A 20,902-nucleotide genomic window follows, 5' to 3' on the forward strand; every position below is an offset into this window, starting at 1 on the left:
CAGATAATGCCCCTTGAACACATCCAGGGTCAGCAGAACTTAGCTGCAGGAGCTCAGTATCCAGGCCTTAGAGTGGCAAACTCAATCCCTGGATGGACATGAGCCCCATTGAAAATCTGTGGTGGATTAAAAACAGTTCTTCAAGAAGAATGGTGAAAAGATTAGCCCTCAACAGTGTGAAAGGCTCATGGGGAACATGGCAGCCAGGATTAGAGCTCTACTGTGTGCTAATGGCAGGACTACTAAATATTAATCTGATGATGTGATGGTTTATTTACTTTTTGTTCAGTGTTCAGTGTTCACTGTATGTGTAAAATTATTGCAATACTGTTTCGATTAAGGCTGTAGAATTAAAATTTTCTGCATTACTCAGGCCAACCCCCTTACTACTCAGTCTTTCTAAGTCTTTGTATGTCATTTATGTTTAATTCATATATATCGTGTTTAAGAATATCTGATTTTCAGTACGTGATTATCGTGGCCAAAAGAATTCACAGTCACAATGATACTGTGATTTTAAAAAAAAGTGAAATTTATCTTTCACTTTTTAAAAATTGTGTTTTGTCTCTTTTTTGACAAATAAATTACACTTAAATTATGCGTGTAGAGCAGACCTGTGCATTATACGGTCCGCGGGCCACATCCGGTCCGCCGGATGGCCCTGACTGGCCCGTATGAGGTCATTGGAAAATATTAAAAGTCAATGCAAATATATGTCATCACAATACATGCAAGCAATACGACTGCACTGCTTTTATTTTGAAAGTTTTGATAAGTTACCGTTTTTTCGCGCGTGCTTTCCATACTTAGCATCAGGTTTATGCACTGATTGGTTTGTTGGTCAGCTAACGGCAAAAAAAGAAAGCTTGATTCCGAATGCAGAGGTTTTTAACAAGACATGGACTTCCAGGTATTTCTTCACTGAAGTCAGAGGTAACGCTGTGGGCTGGTTTGTGGAGAACAGATCGAGGTGCTCATGGATTATAATCTGAATCGACATTACGAGACTAAACGTGGAGAAGGAGAAGTACAAACATTTGACTGATGCAGAGCGGGGAGGATGTCTGAAGGTTTGCTAGCTAAACTGCTAAAGCAGCAAGGATTTTTTACCAAAGCTCACACATAAAGGGATGCAGCAGTCAAGACGAGTTTTGTAATAAACTACAAAATCGCCAAAAGCAGTAAGCCAGTCTCTGATGGAGAGTTTATAAAAGAATGTCTGGTGGACTCTGCAGCGTTTATATGCCCGGAGAAGAAAGGAGCGTTCGTTAATGTGACCCTTTGGAGGCGAACCGTAACGAGGCGGGTGGAGAGCAGCGCCGAGAATCTGGAGCTTCAGCTGCACAACATAGTGGACGATTTTGACGTTTTGTCCTTGGCTCTGGACGAGAGCTGTGATGTCCGTGACACAGCCCAGTTACTCATCTTTGTACGTGGACTAACAAAAACCTTTGAGATGACGGAGGAGCTGGCAGCTGTGCAGCCAATGAAGGGAACCACGACGGTGAGTGATTTGTTCACTGAGGTAAATACATGCATGAACAAGGTGGGACTAAAATGGGAGAATTTGGTTGGTGTTACAACTGATGGCTGTCCAAATTTGACAGGGAAAAATGTTGGACTTTTGAAACGGATGCAAGATAAAGTGACTGAAATAAACCCAGAACAGAAACTGATATTTTTGCATTGTATTATACATCAGGAGGTGGTGTGTAAGTCAGTGCTAAAAATCAACCACGTGACTGATGTCGCTAAAGTAGTTAACTTCATCAGGACGAGAGCATTGAATTACAGTTTGTTGTCTTTTTGGAGGAGATGATAGTGAACATGGTGACCTTGGTTACCAGACAGCTGTCAGATGGATCAGCCTGGACAAGGTGCTGAAACGAGTTTGGGATCTGAGAGCAGAGATTCAAGAGTTTAGTGAGAAGAAAGGCAGGACATCACTGAGCTCTCAGATGCAGACTGGATGGCAGACCTTGCTTTTGCTGTTGATGTGACTGTACTAATGAATGAACTAAATACCAAGCTGCAAGGCAAGGGTCTCTTTGCACATGAAATGTACAGCCTGATGACCGCTTTTATGAGAAAACTGAGGTTTCTCTCATGCCAGTTGGAGGGCAACATTCTCACCCACATGCCCACCCTGAAGGAAGTCACACCGTCAGCTGATCACCTCCGCAGGTGCTCATCCATGTTGGGGGCGCTGCATGCTGAATTTTCAAGACGATTTGAAGACTTCAAAACAGCTGAGAGTGAAATGCACATGGCTTCCTCTCCCTTCAGCTGCAGTGTGAATGCTGCACCCAGTGATGTCCAACTTGAACTCACTGATCTGCAGTCTGATAAACTATTCTCAGAGCACTTTAAGCCAGCATCACTGCTGACTTTTTATTGTTCTCTCAAAGAGGAGCGCTTTCCCAACTTGAGGAGGCATGCTCAGAAGATGTTGGTTCTCTTTGGATCCACTTACATATGCGAACAAACATTCTTAGTGATGAAGTTCAGCAAGTCTAGATACGGATCCTCTCTAAGTGATGATCATTTGGGTGCTGTTCTTTGCATATCCAGCACAGATATTCAACCTGACTTCAGTGAACTTATTATTGTAGAATTATTGTACATTATTGTACATCACTGTATTGTGTAATTTATTGTTTTTATTGGGATATATTGAACATTGCTGTAAGTGTAGTGGGTAGCTGTTGTCTTTCTTTATGCTTCACTATGCTACAGTCATCTTAATGTAAATTTAGCAAAAAGTGACAACACTATAATGGTACAATATGTTTGCAATGTCACTGTACATCCAGCAGCTGTTAGTCCAGACAAGTTGTAGCAGTTACCTCATAGCGTTCATGATGAACGAAAACTGACATGATAAGGCAAGTTTCAAATCTCTGCCAGCTGATGGTCATATTGTTGTGAAATAAATTCTGAGTGATGGCTTACTTACTTCGTTTGTAGAAACAGTGACTGCTGAAAAGTAATTAAAGCACTTGGAAAATCAGTTTCACATTTCAAGTATGTCTTTATGATAATAAATATCTACAACTCAATAGGCAGCAATCATAGTTTAAATGAAAAAACAAAGTCTTTCATTAAATAGTTGTGTTCTGTGCTCCACATTTTCATTGTATCACTGTATTGTTTCATTTACTGTTTTTATTGAGATATATATTGAGCAGAGCTTGTAAGTGTATTGGTCCGGCCCTTAACAGCCGTCAAAGTTTCTCATGTGGCCCCATATGAAAATTAATTGCCCACCCCTGGTGTAGAGTGATAACTATGATTCTACTGTATGTTGTTCTAATGTTGGAGCATCAGTCAGATAGTAATGAGTTCTGGCTTATTCATGATATCATCGCATGTTTATTAATAAGATACTATCAATGTTTGAGTTTCTAAATATCACAGTTATCGCCCGTACCGGTAGATTGCAACACCCCTGTTATACACAGACATAAGTTCTACCTGTCTGCTTGATTTAGATCGATTTATACGCCACCTGGAATGGAATCACAATGTTGACAGTGTCTCCAACTTTCTTGATGAGAGTCTGGCGGAGGATTCTGGGGAGCCAAATTTTAGGGCGTTCTGAAGAAAAAAACACCAAAATTAGATGGATGGAGAACATTTAAATTACTATTTGGCTGGATTTTATGTCTTGATAACCCCAAATAGTCAGATACGACACTAAATGAGCAGAGAGTTGCCAAAACTATAAAAATCTATAAATACTGACGCATGATCTCTCTGATGGTGACGGGTTGAGCCAGGGTGGCGGGAGCGCTGGGACCCGCCATGTTGTAGGCTCGAACACGGAACTGCAGTTTGTCTCCGGTGGTGAGGTTTTTAACAATCATTGATGTCCTGTCTGTCAGACCGTCAATGGCTGGAATCCATTCATCAGCTGTCGCCAGAAAACACAGAGAATTAAAATGACTGAATCACTCGTCACAATGGAACTAAAGTTAAACATCACATCTTCTGTCTCTGATTTGACTATTTTAAATGGTAGAGAGAGAGAAGTATGACATCTGTTAATAATCTGACCTCAGTTCTCCAAATGCCCCAAATCTGACCATTGATTAAGTTGTGTAAAATCTGGAGTCCTAGAAACCATTGTATACAGTTTTTGAGTTAAAAATTCTTTAGAAAGTGGTGAGGTCATGTCAATTTTTGCATCTTTTCTTCGCACTAATCTGCAGATCAAGTGTGAAATGTAACAACTTAGGAAATAAGGTAGTCTTGATATTTGGTAGCCTCATTGATATGTACAAATGGTCTTCAATGGTACAACTTTTACATTTTTTCTTTTATCCCAGTAACAGTATTATACAACTCTTCCAGTTGGGACCACTTTCAGAGTGGTTTCATCATCATACATGCTCAATGCATTTTCAGATATTGGAGATAGATACAAAAACTGATTTTTTTCTTATAGAGCATGTCTCTGACTGGCACCACATTCTCCCTTTTTTTAAAGCTCATATTGGTACCAATAACAGGGGAAAAAAATCTGCCTCTCAGGGTGAAAAATAAAGGTTGTATTGTTGATGGAATATTGGAATAGAAAAAACTTCTTTGACCAAATTTGCACCATCATATAACTGGTTTGTATTATTCTATCAAAGCAGGGTTGTACTATTGAAGACCACAGGGGCATATCAGTAGCTACATTATATCCCCGGTTATGGCACTTCAGATATTGTTCTGCAGATTAGTACCAAGAAAACAATGCAAAAATAGGCATGACCACCCCTTCTTTAAGAGTTTTTAACTCAAAAACTAATGTTACCTATGATCCCACATTGTCAACCCAATCAATATTCACCACTTTTTTAAAAAAAAAAAGTCCAATTCCAGATGGTCAGGCGTGAATTTTTTTTGAAAAATTTGGTGAATTGATGTGGAATGACCAAGAAGTTTGAACAGATATCACTGCTTCACTGTAATTAACAGCTTTTTGATGCCGTATGCTATAAAAAAAATTTCTCTTATCAAAAGCATGCAGGCGGCCGGCTCCAGCACTTACTGCCCTCCTTGCAGTACTCGACCCCGTAGCCCTCGAGTTCAGCCGCACCGATCTTTTCGGGCCGCCGCCACTTCAGCGTAATGGAGGTGTCGCTGACGTCGTCCACACACAGTCCGATGGGCTCACTCGTAGGGGCTGAGAGGGAGGCAGAGGGCAGATAAACGACCCTTTTAGTCAGTTAGAGCATTAAATGCAATAAATACAGGCGGAATTACTCAACAGATGAATGAACATGGTCAGGAATAATTTAAAATGACCCTCACAAGTCTTTGTAACAGCAAAACGGCCTCTCATGTTCTATGCAGTATTCACTTGAAGGTTTATTTCACACACACAGTAACATCAGTGCCTTCTGACAGATGCCTCAAGAATTCAAAATGTCTTTTGAGGCTCCATTAGTTTCAGCAGCAGCTGGGTCAATATATAATTGTGTGACTTTTTGTAACATAGTTGACAGGTATCATAGTTGACATTTTTTGCTGTTTTCGGACCTAAAATCAACATGGTCGCCTATAACCAAACACCACATGGGATTTTTACAGAAAGATTATTCTAAAATATTTCATATACAATTGAGTAAAATTGAAAGTTATTTATAAAGATATTGTAGTAAACCTGTTGACATGCCATAAATCCACACTTGACTCACACACTACTTTATATTAAATAACTCAGAAAGCCTTGGAGTCTTTCCAGTTTTTCTTCAGGAGGAAATGACATCATGTGGAGCAGGTCATGTGATCTGGAATTAAGACACTTCTTTGAGAGGTGTTTTTGTAATGGGGAACTTAGTTGAAAGGGATTTCTTGGACACAGATACAATTTGTTATTTTCCATATAATATTTGATATATTGCCAAAACAGAAATATCTGTCATGATTATCTCAACTTAATAAAAAGAACACAATCAAAATAATTTTTAAATAAACTCATTTTATATTTTTTTAGCTAATTAGAAGGTGATTGTTATTAAATTTGGACGGTTATTTATTTGACATTTTAGTGATCGTTTCCATAATAAATAATTATGGAATTTGTAAAGACATGATCATAATGAACATAAAAAATATTAGTTTTTTTGACTTTTAATAAAAATGTATGCAAGATATATCCCATGTACTTCAAAAGTCCCTCAGTTATATATTGACCCAGCTACTGTGTATAAAGAATGACGTTCATCTATCACATGACTCATGCAGTATATTATTGAACACCTGTAGTGAAGTCTATGAAAACTTATTCTTAGATTTACAAGGATGACATGTTGAAAATAGACCAGATGAATTGTGGTTTAAGAGCTGAATGTGTGTTCTCTGCTTCTATGTGATGTCAAATTACAGTAAAGGTTGAACTGTATTACATTATTTCTCAGCCATAATTGCTCCTGTGGTAGAGATTACTAATTTCACAAAAGTGGCAGTGTGTAGCTGGAGGTCAACATGTTTTACAAGCCATATCCTGAGCTCCATATTTATCAGCGGTCTGCTGTCGTACAGCACAAAATTTCTGGAGGCATCCCAATCTTATGTTGGTATTTTTTCAAATCAATATTATGATCATTGTAATCTTTACTCAATCAGTTAGACCTTTTGAGCTCAGTGAGACAGCAGAGATGAAAAGCTAAAGATAAAACAGACAGTGTACCACATAAGCTGCATCTGTAAAAGCTCAAAATCTAAACTTGTGCTTGATCAAATGGCATGAGAATTTAATGTTCTTCAATATTTTATTATATGGTGCAAAATATTGAAAGGCTGTGTACTGAAGTTTAGTATGCACTGGTGCATTGTGAGATGTCAGTCATTTCTGGGATTTTTAAATGTTCAGATTCATGATTTTTGACGTGACGAATCCACTTAAAGTTAATATTGTAGCTCAGTAGCTGAATGTTGAACGTCCCCAGTTTGGTTCCAGGCAGGGACCTGTATCTTTCCCCTCTTCACATACCATGTTTCCGGTCAGCTTTTTTTTTTTTTTTTTTTTTTTTTTTTTTTTTACTGAAAAAGGCAAAAATGCCACAAAAATGAACAAATTAATAGAAAGCTATCGATCAACTCCAGATAGTCCAGATTCAAAAAAATGTGAGCTTAGCACTACCCGTTGGACTGACTCTAAATATGTTTTCGTGATAACTTTTAATGCTCTTCATGGCCTCTCAAGTTTTATTTCTGACCTTTTAGTTGCGTTACGCACCAGTTTGCTCATTGAGAACCTCAGGCAGAGGCCTTTTGTTCAATCCAGAGGCTGAAAACTAAAGGGGACCGAGCGTTTGCAGTCAGAACCCTGAGGCTGTGGAGCAATCTGCCCAAGGGAATCTTATCAGAAAGCCTTTTCTGACTTAATTTCCTTTATTTCTTCTGATGGTATTTTACTCCTAATACACGTTTTTAAATATCATACTTAATCACTGATGATTTTATGCCTGTATGTTTTATTTTGCTGCTTTAGGAAACACTTAGTAACTTGTGTTTTAAATAGTGCTTAATAAGGATTATGATTAATAAAAGTAAGACACAAAAAATGTCATTTTCTAAGAGTGAGTGTATGTATGTATTTTTACAACAGACTGTTAATAGAGCTAATTGTAATGACAACAATCATTAAATATATGTGGGTGTGTTATCAGTTATTAAACAGTCTATCAGCCTGTAAGCCTGTATGAAGCATCTTTTTACATCCAATGAAATACGAGTCGTCTGTCTGACCTGGAGTTTGCTGCTTGGCTGAAGCGCCTGTCCTACTTTGTGTCCCATAGAGATAAAACAACATGATTCCAGTTTGCATTAAATGACTTTGGTTTATCGGTTACGAACCACACAATGCTCTCACGACAGAAAAAAACCCCCAAAAGAACAAAAAACAGTGTTACAACAAATTCTAAATACTAAAATGGACTAGCTCTCATTTAAAATCCACAAAACAAATCAGTTAAATCATCATTACAGCTTTTGAGGCCTTAAAGTTTAACCTCCACTTTCATTACAGTCCCTCTTAGTTCTATTGTGAAAGTGTAGGTGTCACAAGGAATTATGGAGGAGGAGAAAAGCTGTATGTACGCCTACTGATGGAGGAAAGTAAATGTTACAGATCACTGGATGATCCTTCAAATCTCATTTTGTGAGAGAACAGAGGATGATTTTGGAGCGCAATATTTTGAAATTGTGCAAGTGAGTCAATCATCTGAGAAGTGAACTCTGTCAACACATACATGTTATAATTGTTGAGCCATTCGTGCTGCTTGGCTTTAAAGAAGCAAAGACCAAACATGTAGGGTGACTCAAGATAAACTAAAACCAGTGTTTCCAAATCAAAGCTTGGTCTCTCTTGCAAATGTTTCTGTACACTGATAGTTTTAAAGCCCCTTTTCAGTCGATGCAAACTATATCAAAGTTACATATTTAGAACTTTTTCCATGAAAAAAATGGCAAGATGTAATTCTGCACAGCTGCTTCCTTCTCTAGAATGAGCAGATCCTGTCCTCTCTACACTAAACCCTAACCACTCATAGCAGCCTGAGAACACCAGCTCACTTTGCTTAAACACTGTAAAACAACTCTATACAACACAATGGCAAGTTGTAATACTGGAATAATTCAGCTACACGTACGAGCTGGAAATCACTTTTGTAGAAGAACAACAAGATGGCAAGTCCATCTCTGCAAGCTGACAGGATTGATTCTTTAGGTATGAATCTATGTTTTTGTTAATATTAAGCCAAACTATTAACTATTTATCTCATGATATGTCTTCTAGGAAATAAACACCATATATTAACAAGGTAGAAACACCCATTGATGTAGATTTTGGTGGCGATAGAGGGGATACCTACTCCTACTACTACTGTTGTGCTTTTGTCCCAGATCCATATATATGCCAGAATTTGTGGCATATATATGCCTTTAGATATGTTTCCCTTCAGATAAATAAAGACATTTCCAGCAGAAACTGATGTAGAAACTGAACATAGAGGTTCATAAAAATCCCTAGAATGCAAGGAATGAAGTGTTAGATGCTCAAAATGTTGCGCAGCCAAAAATGACTTTGAGATGTTTGGGAATGACTCACCGACCAATTAGTGCACCAACAAGCCACTGAAACCAAAATCATTTAGGCAAAAAATTCACTACCAAGACAAACTAAATAAACACCATCAGCCACTAAAACTAATCTGGTAAAAAATGCAAAGCTTTTTCTGAGAGTCCCACGAGCAGCACATAAACCTGCTGATTGTATAAAGTGCATGTGAACATCTCATCATCCCTCCCAGGTAATATTTAGTCAACCGTAAATTTAATGTTGTTGCAACACCTTGTTGACAACATGTGGACAGGATTTAAGGTGTCAAATTGTTGATGGGACCTGATCGTTACTGAGGTCAGGAGTCTCCTGTCACAGGACACAAGCTAATTATACGATGCAGGCAAATGATGGGCGCTCGTGTCAAAGGTCAAGGGTTTGCATGTGTGTAGAAAGTCAAAGCAGCAGGTGACTCAGATATGTTTGTAAAATCCAATTGGAAGCTTAAAAAACTCACAGTGGGACTCTTGAAACATCAACACCTCCATTACTAAACCAAACTTTCATGCACTGAAAATTGAGGAAGCAATTTTCATACAAACAAGATTAAGCTTAATTTGTTGTTGAACATGATAACACAGCATTGATAATAAACTATGCCTACTGCAAACAGGCTCTGGCTCTGGTTCTGGTCCAGCAGCAGGAACCGGCTCAGCAGGGGTTTCCTCTGCCGGGGGAGCAGCTCCCTCCTCTGCAGGAGGACCGCTGTCTGTCGGGGGGGCACCTTCCTCTGGCGGAGCCTCATTCTCAGCTGGAGCTCCCTCCTCTCTGCTGGGGGTTTCCTCTGCAGGGGAGGCTGCTGGAGGTTCACTGCTGGCTTCTGGCTCCGGAGACGGAGGTGCCTCTGGTTCAGCCTTGCTGGCTTCAGGCTCAGTTGGAGCATCGGCTGGTGCTTCTTCCACAGGTTTCTTGTCCTCCACTGGCTTCTTCTCAGCCGTCTTTGGCAGCTTCGGTTTCGTCATTCTCTCTCAGTGTGTTGCAGGTGACTGAAGCTGGCGGTTGTTTGTGTCCGTCTTCCTCTGGCCTATTCTCTCTCTCTCTCTCTCTCTCTCTCTCTCTCTCTCTCTCTCTCTCTCTCTCTCACAGCCCCCCCCTTTTTTGTCTTCCTCCCTTTGCTGTAGTAATAACAAGACTTCTTCTCTGCACAGTAGCGATGGACCACTCTGTGTTAAGCAGCTGGTCCCAGCAGAGTCGAGGGCTTCCAGGCCAATATTTATAGAAAGGGATGCCATGGATAGTTTCCCAATCAGCTGTCTTACAAGCGATTGGCCATCTGTATACAAAGATGTTCCCTCTTAAATCAACAAGTGGAGGATGAGGTGGTAGTTAAAAAATCAACGCCGAAGTAAGAGACAATCAAAACGTGAGCCCCTGAATTATACGGTTCAAACACAGCGTACATCTAACTACAAACCTTGTTCCAGACTTCCAGACTGCTGCACATACAGAATCCCTGATTTGTTTCTAATTCATGCCGAATTAGGCAAAACCAAATTCCAATTCAGGCTCACGTTCATCAGCTTGTGTGTCCATATTCAGTCCCAGAATGACAGATGTCAGAGTGTCCAGGTGGTTCTGCATGGCATATTTTTCTTTGACATAAGTACAGTAGATTTATGGCTAGAATCACATCATAAACAAGAGAAGTACAGTACAGCCTGAGGAAATGATCAACAGGAGACAAAAACAAAACCCCTCACTGTATTTACTCCAGAATCTTAAATCGTCATGTCTCAATAAAAACAAATGAATTGTTGTGAATTGTTTTAGGTTTAATCTTAGGTTTTATCTTATCTTAATAAAGCAACAAACCAACTGTATGAATACAATACTCAAAAATCTAATTAATAAAAACAAAAAAACCCCCATAATAACCCGATTGATATTGGTAATTGTCATATTTGCAGACATTAGAGAACTCATGTTGCACTCTGGGTTATAGAGGCACCAGGTTTAAACAAAGACTAATATCTGTTGCTTTGCTGTGTCAATTCTTAACCTTTGTCCCAGGAGCACAATGCTGAATTGGTGGAACACTATCACGACCAATAAACAGATGGCTGGCATCTTGTTCAAGGATCTCAACATATTGGCAGGAGAGGCCGAGGATCAAATCACCACCGCTGCTCTTCCTGACCTACAGTCGCACCTCTTTAACAAGTAAGTTAACACTTTATGACTTTGACCTGATATTTTCTAATCATCAGTGACACGACATTTGCACTGCGAATGCAAACAATGTCCTCATTTAGATTAAATCCTGTGTTTAATTCAATTTATACTGGTCTTAATTTCAGATACATAGTAGTTGTAGTTTTTGCCTACATACTTGTTTCAGGTATTAATATGCTATCAGTTTGACATTTGTGACCGTTGTGCAGATATGAGTTTCATTTTTACATTTAGTTGTGTTGTGATTGCTATTTTAGTTAAGAATTAGATTGTTGTGGATGTGGTTTCCAACAGGTTTTGGTAAAAAGAGGCCACCATGACAAGACTCCTGTAGCGATTAATGACGTCTAGAAAGCGTTAAAGTGCAAGGTTGTTGTTTAAATGCTAAACAAAGCAGCGTTTCTGTAACTTTGCCGTGTGTGAGATGCAGGATCTATGACATTTAATGTCTCCCGACACCTAATGTCAATATTGTGTCTGAGTATGCTTAACTTTATAAACTGTTTTTTTCTAATCACACTTTGTAAGTTGATGTACTTTTAAGTCAGCTAAACTGAGATATATGAATTTCATTTAGTTTCAATTTAAGTAGAGTTTACTTATTTTGGCACTGTAGAGTTAGAACTGTAGAGCTTGATTCAATTTGACAACACTGAGGCATATCAAGGGCTCACATCTGAAAAAAATACATACTCAAATAATGCATATTTATTCTTGACACAATCATTTTATGCAACAAGACATTTAAGTTATTTTGTAAACTTAAAATTTACACTGCAGTGCTAATTCCTCTACCTGCTCCATGTGGTCATAACACATGCCTCCCCTCACGATTAATGTTTCTCGTTTATGTGCGACCTATATTTTTGTTACACCCACAACCTACAGACTTGAATTACAACAAAGACCCAATAAACATGACCCCATCCTGTCACGGCCACAAGTCAATCAGGAGCCGTGACCTTAGTGAAACCTTAGACTGACTGAACCAGGCACCACCGAACTCAGACATGTCGACTTTATCACGTCCAACACTGCAGCGGAGATGAACCCCTTCCCGATACTGTGGTGCGTCGAAAAGGGTCCGTTTGGCTCATTTAATCTAACATGTACGACGTTCAGTGGGTTAATATATAATTGAGGGACTTTTGAAGTCCATGGGATATCTTGCATACATTTTTATTAAAAGTAAAAAAACAAAAAAGTTTTTTATGTTCATTATGATCATGTCTTTACAAATTCCATAATTATTTATTATGGAAACAATCACTTATTAATAAAAAAAGACTGGATATCACTAAAATGTCAACTAAATAACCGTCCGAATTTAGTAACAACCACCTTCTAATTAGCTAAACAATAATAAAATGAGCTGATTCAAAAATTGTTTTGATTGTGTTATTTTTATTAGGTTGAGATAATCATGACAGATATTTCTTTTTTGGTAATATATCAAATTTGATATGGAAAATAACAAACTGTATCTGTGTGTGAGGAATCACTTTCAACTAAGTTCCCCATTACAAAAACACCTCTCAAGGAATCACATGACCTGCTCCACATGATGTCATTTCCTCCTGAAGAAAAGACTGTAGAGACTCCAAGACTTTCTGAGTTATTTAATATAAAGTATTGTGTGAGTCAAGTGTGGATTCATGGCATGTCAACAGGTTTACTACAATATCTTCATAAATAACTTTCAATTTCAATTTTACTGAATTGTATATATGGGGCTGCACAGTGGCGTAGTGGTTAGCACTTTCACCTTGCAGCAAGAAGATCCCTGGTTCGCGTCCCGGCTTTCCCGGGATCTTTCTGCATGGAGTTTGCATGTTCTCCCTGTGCATGCGTGGGTTTTCTCCGGGTACTCCGGCTTCCTCCCACAGTCCAAAAATATGCTGAGGTTAATTGATTATTCTAAATTGCCCGTAGGTGTGAATGTGTGAGTGCTTGTTTGTCTATATATGTAGCCCTGCGACAGACTGGTGACCTGTCTAGGGTGTCCCCTGCCTTCGCCCGAGTCAGCTGGGATAGGCTCCAGCCCCCCCCGCGACCCTAGTGAGGATTAAGCGGTGTATAGATAATGGATGGATGAATTGTATATATATTATTTAGAAGAATCTTTCTGTAAAAATGCCATGTGGTGTTTGGTTATAGGCGGCCATGTTAATTTTCGGCCTGAAAACAGCAAAAATGTCAACTATGATGCCTGTCAACTATGTTACAAAAAAAGTCCCACAATTATATATTGATCCCCTTTATTGAATATGTGATGGAGTGAATTTATGAAGCTGCAGGCAGCAGCTGATGAAAGACTCACCGACTGGCACAAACGACTTTGAGGCGGGACTGTGGCGAGACATGCCGATGCTGTTGACGGCGTAGACTCGCATCTCGTACGCTACGCCTTCAATCATCCGCCGGGCTTCATAGGTGGTTCGAGGGTAGGGGTCAAAGTTCAACCTCATCCACCTGTAGCTCTTGATCTTCTTCCTCTCTAGCACATAACCTGAGAGTTCAAATGGAATTAAATTGTGCTGCTGGTGTCATTAGTGTGGCAAGATAATAGCACATAGTGACGCGTTTTACTGTGTTTTTACCAATGATTGGCTGTCCGCCGTCAAACAGAGGGGGCTCCCAGGTGACGACACAGGAGTCCTCGCCCACGCTGACGATTGTGGGAGTCTGAGGAGGGTCTGGAACATCTTGGTGGGGAAAAATAGTTCATGTGATTACTGCTTTCACAGTTTTTTTAAGAATTGGAACCAGTTTCATGACTGTATGCGGCAATACTCAGGGTTTTATTTGCACAGTGATGATAAAAACTGACATCGCTGCTCTTAAGTTAACAGTGGACAAGCTCTGTCTTACCGACAACTTTCACATTGATATCAGCAGTGTCTTCCCCAGCTGGGTTTCGAACCACTACAGAGTAGATTCCCTCGTCCTGCCTCTCCGCCCCCTCAATGGTGAAGATACAGTGACCCTTGGTGGTTTCCACATGGACCCTGCCATCTCCTTCTGTGATGACCTAGACAGTGAAGTCTCAAAATTGACAGTTGCACAAACAACAGATGCTGGTACAGTCGACGTCAATCCGCGTTTTACAGATTCTGACATAAACATGTCACTTTCCAGCACAAAGTTTCTGAAATATCATGCTTTCCAGAGCAAGCAACAGATGTTGATTTGAAAATAGATCTCAAGATATCAACGTGCAAATGCAGTACCAGTGTTGGAGGTTGCATCCATAAGGTGATACACAGCTGCTTGAAGAAAAATATTCCTGTCAATGCATATATTGATTGAGCTGACCATAAAATGACCCCTAGAGAAAGTTCCACAGCTACAGCAGTGCCCTTTATTGAGTTTCACAGCACAAAGGGGTGACTTTTTACGCTGTAGGAAAGAAGTATTTAATTCAAATGGCTTCAGAATATTTCTCACATTAATTTGATAACATAATCATGTGTGTGTATGTGCAATTATGTTAGCACATGAATAATAGTGTGTTTTCATGAAAAATATGAAATTGCAAGGGTGACCCCAAACTTTTGAACGGTAGTGTACATATACATACATATAAATGTGTTTCAAGGATTTTTTCACGTTATAAAACCATTTTAAAAGAAGTACTTACTGCTCAGTCTCCTTTGACCTGTCTGTCTGAGAGAAGATCCACAACATGCTCTTACCTTATTGACATGGACAGATGCTACATGCAGTTTTTATTCCTTTTCTTAACTGACACACATATGTAAAAGAAACGTGTGCAGTGGTAGCCGCAGACAAAGGCGTTTCTCATGTTTAGCTGTTACCACTGCAGTCTGTTCTTCCTCAAGCAGCTAATCAATACAACAGACAGCCTATTGAATTGCAAGATCAATTGTTCAGGGTTATGATGGCATTATCTCTTCAAAGGTCAAGTGGTAACACGATCACAGGTTTACATTACACTTCTCCACCGGCTACATTTCTAGTCCCAGTACATGTGAGCCTACCTATCATGTCGGAAAGGTAGCAAACATCAAAAGTGAAACTTGTGATGACAACACTGTCGATTTGGATTACAGAGTCAGAAAACAGGCGTATACATGCATATATGCACACTTACTTCCCCATTGCTCGTGGTCCAAGAGGTTGTGCCCTCTTCCGGCTCTCCTTCCTCAGGCTTTACAGAGCTAGCCTACATTTGAGCAGAGCAAAGCAGTAAAAAGCCAAGCGAGGCCATGAAACCTCTCTTTCTCCTCCAATATAGGACCAGCAAGCAAGTTAGCATCATGGTTTTGAACTGTTAGATGCACGAGTAGTGTTCCAGCCAAGTACATGAGTTTGCATTTGTGACAGTTATTTCAGCCTCAGAATAGTTACTTGATAAAAATACATCTCCTCAGCTTGTATTATATTTGTATTAGAGCTGCATTGTTTAATTGTGCCCACATTAATCAGGCTTGCAAGTATGTATTTTGTGACTTATGAAGCATCAGTTTTTCAGCTCTTACCTACTGGACTCTGGACAGGTGGAACTGGTGTTAATAACGTGAGGCTTCGTATCTGTTTTACCTTCTCTCCTTTGGTCCAGATCACTGTGGGTGCTGGGTCTCCGGTGATGGGGACGTCCAGACGCAGTTTGTTTCCAGCCACCACTATGATGGTTGACTCGGACGTGCGACCCATACAGTCCAGATGGATCTTAGGAGGATCTTAGAAAGTGGTGTAAATGGTTAGGATGGACTTATTTCTGCTTTGTATCTGGTATAATCAGAGTAGGTTTGTGACTGGGTACCTTGGCGTGGTACAAAATCGATCTTCACCTCTAGGATATCCAGAAAAAAAACAGAATGAGGAATCATTCAAGTTTCATTTTTTGGGGGCTTAAATGGTGTTTAATTTACCAAAGCAAAACTATCAATATTACCCAAGAAGTTGAGTTTGGCAGAAAGGTTGAAAGCATAGCCATCTGGTACAAACGTGTAGTCGCCCTCATCCTCAGGTTTGACCTCATCGATGGTCAGTTTATGGATCCTACATGCATAGAAGTTTAGTTTGTGGGGTCCTGGCACATAAACAGTGAAATGAATACATGCAAAAGTGTCCTCACCTGCCAATATGTGTGATATTTATCCTGGCGTCGGCCTTGACTTCCACACCATTCTTGTACCATGTTCCCTTCACGTTCTCATCCGACACCTCGCACTTGAAAACCGCCTGATCCTTCGCCTTCACCGTGAGGTCGGCAATGCTCTGGTAGACCTCCAGCTCTTTCTCTGCACAGCCAGAAAAAACACACAAGCTCAAAGTGGAGATAACTCAAACCATCGAGGCCTTCAGACGTGAGAGGAGGCGCTCACTTCATGAGACGACGGAGGAGGAAGCAGCCAGATGATGATGTGTGAGGATAATTTGATCAAAAAGAAAAATTAGATGAAGCTATTGTTCGCGTGGATAATGTGGTAATAATTTTCGAGCATGAGGCGTTCCTTTGTGTGTTGTAGCTTAGCAACAGACACAAGGGGAATAGTTAATTGGATTTATGGCCGAAAATAAAGTGGGAGGATATGAAGAGACCAGATGCAGGAGCTTCAGGTTATTACTGTATATCACAGGAAATAATGTACATGAGAGTTATTAAAGTTATCCCAAAGAAATTATTATCTGGGCAAGATAACTCACACCACGCTCCTTGTAAAGGTTACACCAGTTTTACGTCAGCTCGCCGCCGGGGGGGGAGAGCAAATACGACGGGAATGGCATTATAATGGGAGTTCTGCTGTGGACTGAGGCGTTGATCCCTGCTGCACGACGGCAGCTGGTAATTCTTGGCAGGCTGGATGTTCGATTAACAGATTGGATAAACTTAAATGGATGGCGAGCAAGATCCACACACAACAACCCCTGGGACAAACACACATATATATATCACACATATGAATATATATGCAAATGTGAGAGGATATGTCCTCGGTGGAGCCAGGACGAAATGACAGCTGCTGTAAGAGATTAATTTTGGTTCATGATGAATATTTCTGCTCTGTGAGGTGAAAAGGTTACTGGGGGAAGCTAGCTGGAGTTTATTTGTTGCCTACGTCCATGTACGGATGAGTTTGAATCGTCCCCATCCATCATTTTTAGATCACCTGTAGATTGAAATGAAGACGTCTAAGCATATCCACCACTAAAATGTATTTTTTTTAAAAATCACATTATTAAAAACATACAAAAAAGTCTGACTAATATCTCAGAAAAAGGAACTTACAAAACTCTGTGTTCTTTGGCGATGTTTCATCAGCATCAGCCGCCAACTTGGTACTAGAGGGAAAACTATCATCTAGTAATAAAACATACAACTCACTCTTTATTTGTTGAAAATAGACTTGATTTTACACTCATGGAAAATTTGCTTCTGAAGTATTGCATATTTTTGAAGCAAATGAAAGATGAGGTTGTAGCATGAAAGTGTAGCATTCAAAATATGGGAATAATTAATCTCATTATTTATTTTTGCTTTTGTTCGTCCATATTTGTAGCAGCTCTTGGATGAAAAAAAATGTAAGAAACAGACATTACATCAAGCAGGGAAAAAACTAAGATCAGAGAGACCATTTGAGCAGACCTGTGCCCTTCAGGTGAAATATACATCTTCTAACTTTAGCTGGCATGCAGACTTACGTCGCTGCAGCAACCTTGGCAGAATGATGCGGGCTATATCCCAAAGATAGACAGCATGCCAAGAGAGGCAAGGCCGTGCAGCTATTGGTAGGGCACGAGAATGCGTGCTCGGAGAATTCCTCACTGACAACAGAGGTTCATACTGTACTCACAGCATGACCGACACTCACCCTGCACCAGGAGTTCAGCCATGGACTCGCCGCCATTTGTTTTAACCTTGTAGTGGCCACAGTCTTCCTTGGAAGCATCGTTGATGATCAGCACATGTTTGCAGCCGTCTTTCTTGAAGCGATACTTGAAGGACTCGTCTCTCGTCAGTTCCACGCCGTCTTTCTCCCTGCACAGATGTTCACCAAAATTATTCTGATCGGTATCACGACAGAGGAGTGTGCCTTTAAGAGCCGCTTTTACACTTGCTGAAAAACATTGGATGATAAAGTGAATCCAAGCTCAAAGGTCTGCGGACTATTTTTGGAGCTTTCAAGCACATCTCAGTTTGTTATAATCACCTGCCCACGCAGGATATGACCACTTGTTTTGTCCACATTTAGATCACATAATCAAAACAACACAAGCTCCATTTGCTGAATCAACAATGCAAAATGTGATGAAAAGCTCGTACACAAGTTAACAAATTGACCTGTGACCTTCACATGTACCGTTCCCAAAAGAAACATCATTAGACAGATTAATCACATAATCATAAAAACCTCACAGAACTGTATTTTTTTTTTACTTCCAGCCTGCTGCTATTCTGTATTTCTCTTTGTTTCAATCATTTGACTTTTTCCGACACATATTGATCTTTGGCCCACATTCTAACAACTGCACTCAAATAACAGCACCATACGCATTTGCAGCGACTTTCTCCTTCAGAAAGAGGTCACGTGGGACACACTGAAGTGCTGATGTGACCTTTTCATAGAGGTGATAATTTACAGCTTGAAGCATTACTTTAGGCTGTCGCTGTGCTCAGAGGTCTGGCATCTGTCTGTAGACATGACAACCTCAAATGCCATCTGCTGGGTGTCTGAGCAACTGTTTCAGAGTGACTGAAAATTGAATGAAAGACTGATTTGAACCCAATTTTATTAGATTTTTTGATATTTAACAACTTGGCAACGGCTTTATCCAGCCATGGCTCATTGATTTTATTTATTAATGCACACAAACGGAACATTTTCAGGATGTTTAGCTTGAATTTGATCTGCACTGGCGGTTTTATTTTAGGATTTCTGATCCAAGGCCATTTAAAAACCACCACCTGACAGCTGGGTTATTAAAAGAAAATCTAACCATTTAACATTGGCTCCTTCCTCTGAGACTTCACACTCCAACTCCACCCGCTCCCCCTTCATGACCATTTGATCCTCCAGATTTTTCACAATTGTCACAGGAGGCTCTGCAGTAAACAGATAAGAGAGATTTAACTGCAAGCCGTATTACTCTTGTTGTGCTGCAAATTCTCTCCAAACCTTAAATACCTTTAACAAAGAGCTCAGTGGTGCATTTCTCCTCTCCCACAATACAGCAATATGCTGCATCATCAGCCAGGGAGCAGTTGTTGATGGTGAGGTAGCGCATGTTGCCAACACTCTCAAATATGTACCTGAACATAGAACAGGGTGATTATTACACACTGACCACAATATTTAGACTTTTTTTTTGCTCAAAAAGTCTGAATCTATTAATGTAGCTCAACTTTTAAAATGTATTACACTTACTTGCTGGTAATTGGATGAAGACAAAGTAGAAAATTTAGTCATAGAAAAGCAGAAGGAGAGAAAATAAAGAACATTTGGTAACATAGTTGTGATTTTTTGCTGAATGCATGATGATGTGCAGGTGCAGCATGATTTATGGAGCTGAGCTGAATTCAAACCTTCCAGTTGGTTGGATTTCTTGTCCGTTCTTCAGCCACTTCACCTCAACGTCTTCATTGGCGACCTCGACCGCCAGTTTGATTTTTTGTCCTTTTGTTACTTGGTAGGCAGGATCCAGCTTCTTGAGGAAAGCTGAGTTTCAGTGCACAAATAAAACACAGTAATCTGTCACTCTCAGGTCTTTATTTGCATTTTGTTAGCATCAGATCAAGCGGTGCCTGTAACAAACCCTGAACACCAACCTTCACTCTTCTTCTCCTCTTTCTTCATCTTCTTCAGTCTCTTGAGCATCCCTCGCAGGTCGGTAATACCGTGTTGAAACGCAATCTTTTCATATTCTGAGGCGGGAGCGCCGCTGAGTATCTTCCACACGTCAACATCTGGATCTGAACTCGCCTGAACAGCTCTGACACACAGAAAGCAGCCAGACACAGATGTTAAAGCCAGTCATGGAGCATCATGAATGTAAATTAAATCAGGTTTATGCAACACAAAAGATACAGTCACTGAAACATTGACAGATTCATGATTATCTCACATTATACTCACTGTTATTTATCATTTTAACAGTTAATTCAAAGATTTTAATTGATGAGTAGTAAAATCCTTCCGTTGCTTACTCATTTTAAGGTATAAACGGTCAGAAGACTGATAATTTAGGCTATAAATGCTTAGAATTATGAACTGTGACGTGTTTTTATACACAAATGATCATTTCTTTGTTTTACATTATATATATATATATATTTTTTTGATTGCATTATTTTGCTATTTTATGTGGTCATAAACTTCTTAAAAGTGACAATATATTTTTATATATCATTGATTATGACTATGATTATATTTGTGTCTGGTTATATGAGTGTAAGCTCGTTAATGCTGTTTATATGAAATCTAGGTTACATATTTCATTTTTTTTCCTATCCAATTTTTCCTGCCTAAAAATGACTTGAGCACACCAGCTCACCTTCTGCTCTATACTACATATTGTATAAACGTTTAATATCAGAGTAATTCAGTCATATGTGACATGAACCAAATCTGAAGAAAGAAAGCTAAATCC

General features: G+C 39.7%; 1 protein-coding gene across 1 annotated transcript in view; it reads right to left on the reverse strand.

The window, feature by feature from the left end:
- The window catches only part of mybpc3 (myosin binding protein C3), a 43,636-nt gene that overhangs the window by 8,725 nt on the left and 14,009 nt on the right, over positions 1 to 20,902 (reverse strand). Inside the window, exons 10-26 of the mRNA XM_055016071.1 lie at positions 20,082 to 20,245; positions 19,839 to 19,971; positions 19,681 to 19,683; positions 19,441 to 19,565; positions 19,253 to 19,358; positions 18,127 to 18,293; positions 16,389 to 16,554; positions 16,206 to 16,312; positions 16,074 to 16,103; positions 15,851 to 15,990; positions 15,402 to 15,473; positions 14,159 to 14,318; positions 13,888 to 13,992; positions 13,608 to 13,796; positions 5,039 to 5,173; positions 3,746 to 3,913; positions 3,509 to 3,597 (exon numbers count right to left, since the gene is read on the reverse strand). Of these exons, the coding sequence (XP_054872046.1) occupies positions 3,509 to 3,597; positions 3,746 to 3,913; positions 5,039 to 5,173; positions 13,608 to 13,796; positions 13,888 to 13,992; positions 14,159 to 14,318; positions 15,402 to 15,473; positions 15,851 to 15,990; positions 16,074 to 16,103; positions 16,206 to 16,312; positions 16,389 to 16,554; positions 18,127 to 18,293; positions 19,253 to 19,358; positions 19,441 to 19,565; positions 19,681 to 19,683; positions 19,839 to 19,971; positions 20,082 to 20,245 (2,059 nt within the window). The remainder of the gene's footprint in view (positions 1 to 3,508; positions 3,598 to 3,745; positions 3,914 to 5,038; positions 5,174 to 13,607; positions 13,797 to 13,887; positions 13,993 to 14,158; positions 14,319 to 15,401; positions 15,474 to 15,850; positions 15,991 to 16,073; positions 16,104 to 16,205; positions 16,313 to 16,388; positions 16,555 to 18,126; positions 18,294 to 19,252; positions 19,359 to 19,440; positions 19,566 to 19,680; positions 19,684 to 19,838; positions 19,972 to 20,081; positions 20,246 to 20,902) is intronic.

The sequence above is a fragment of the Amphiprion ocellaris genome, chromosome 1, assembly GCF_022539595.1.
Source record: "Amphiprion ocellaris isolate individual 3 ecotype Okinawa chromosome 1, ASM2253959v1, whole genome shotgun sequence".
Taxonomy (NCBI): Eukaryota; Metazoa; Chordata; class Actinopteri; family Pomacentridae; genus Amphiprion; species Amphiprion ocellaris.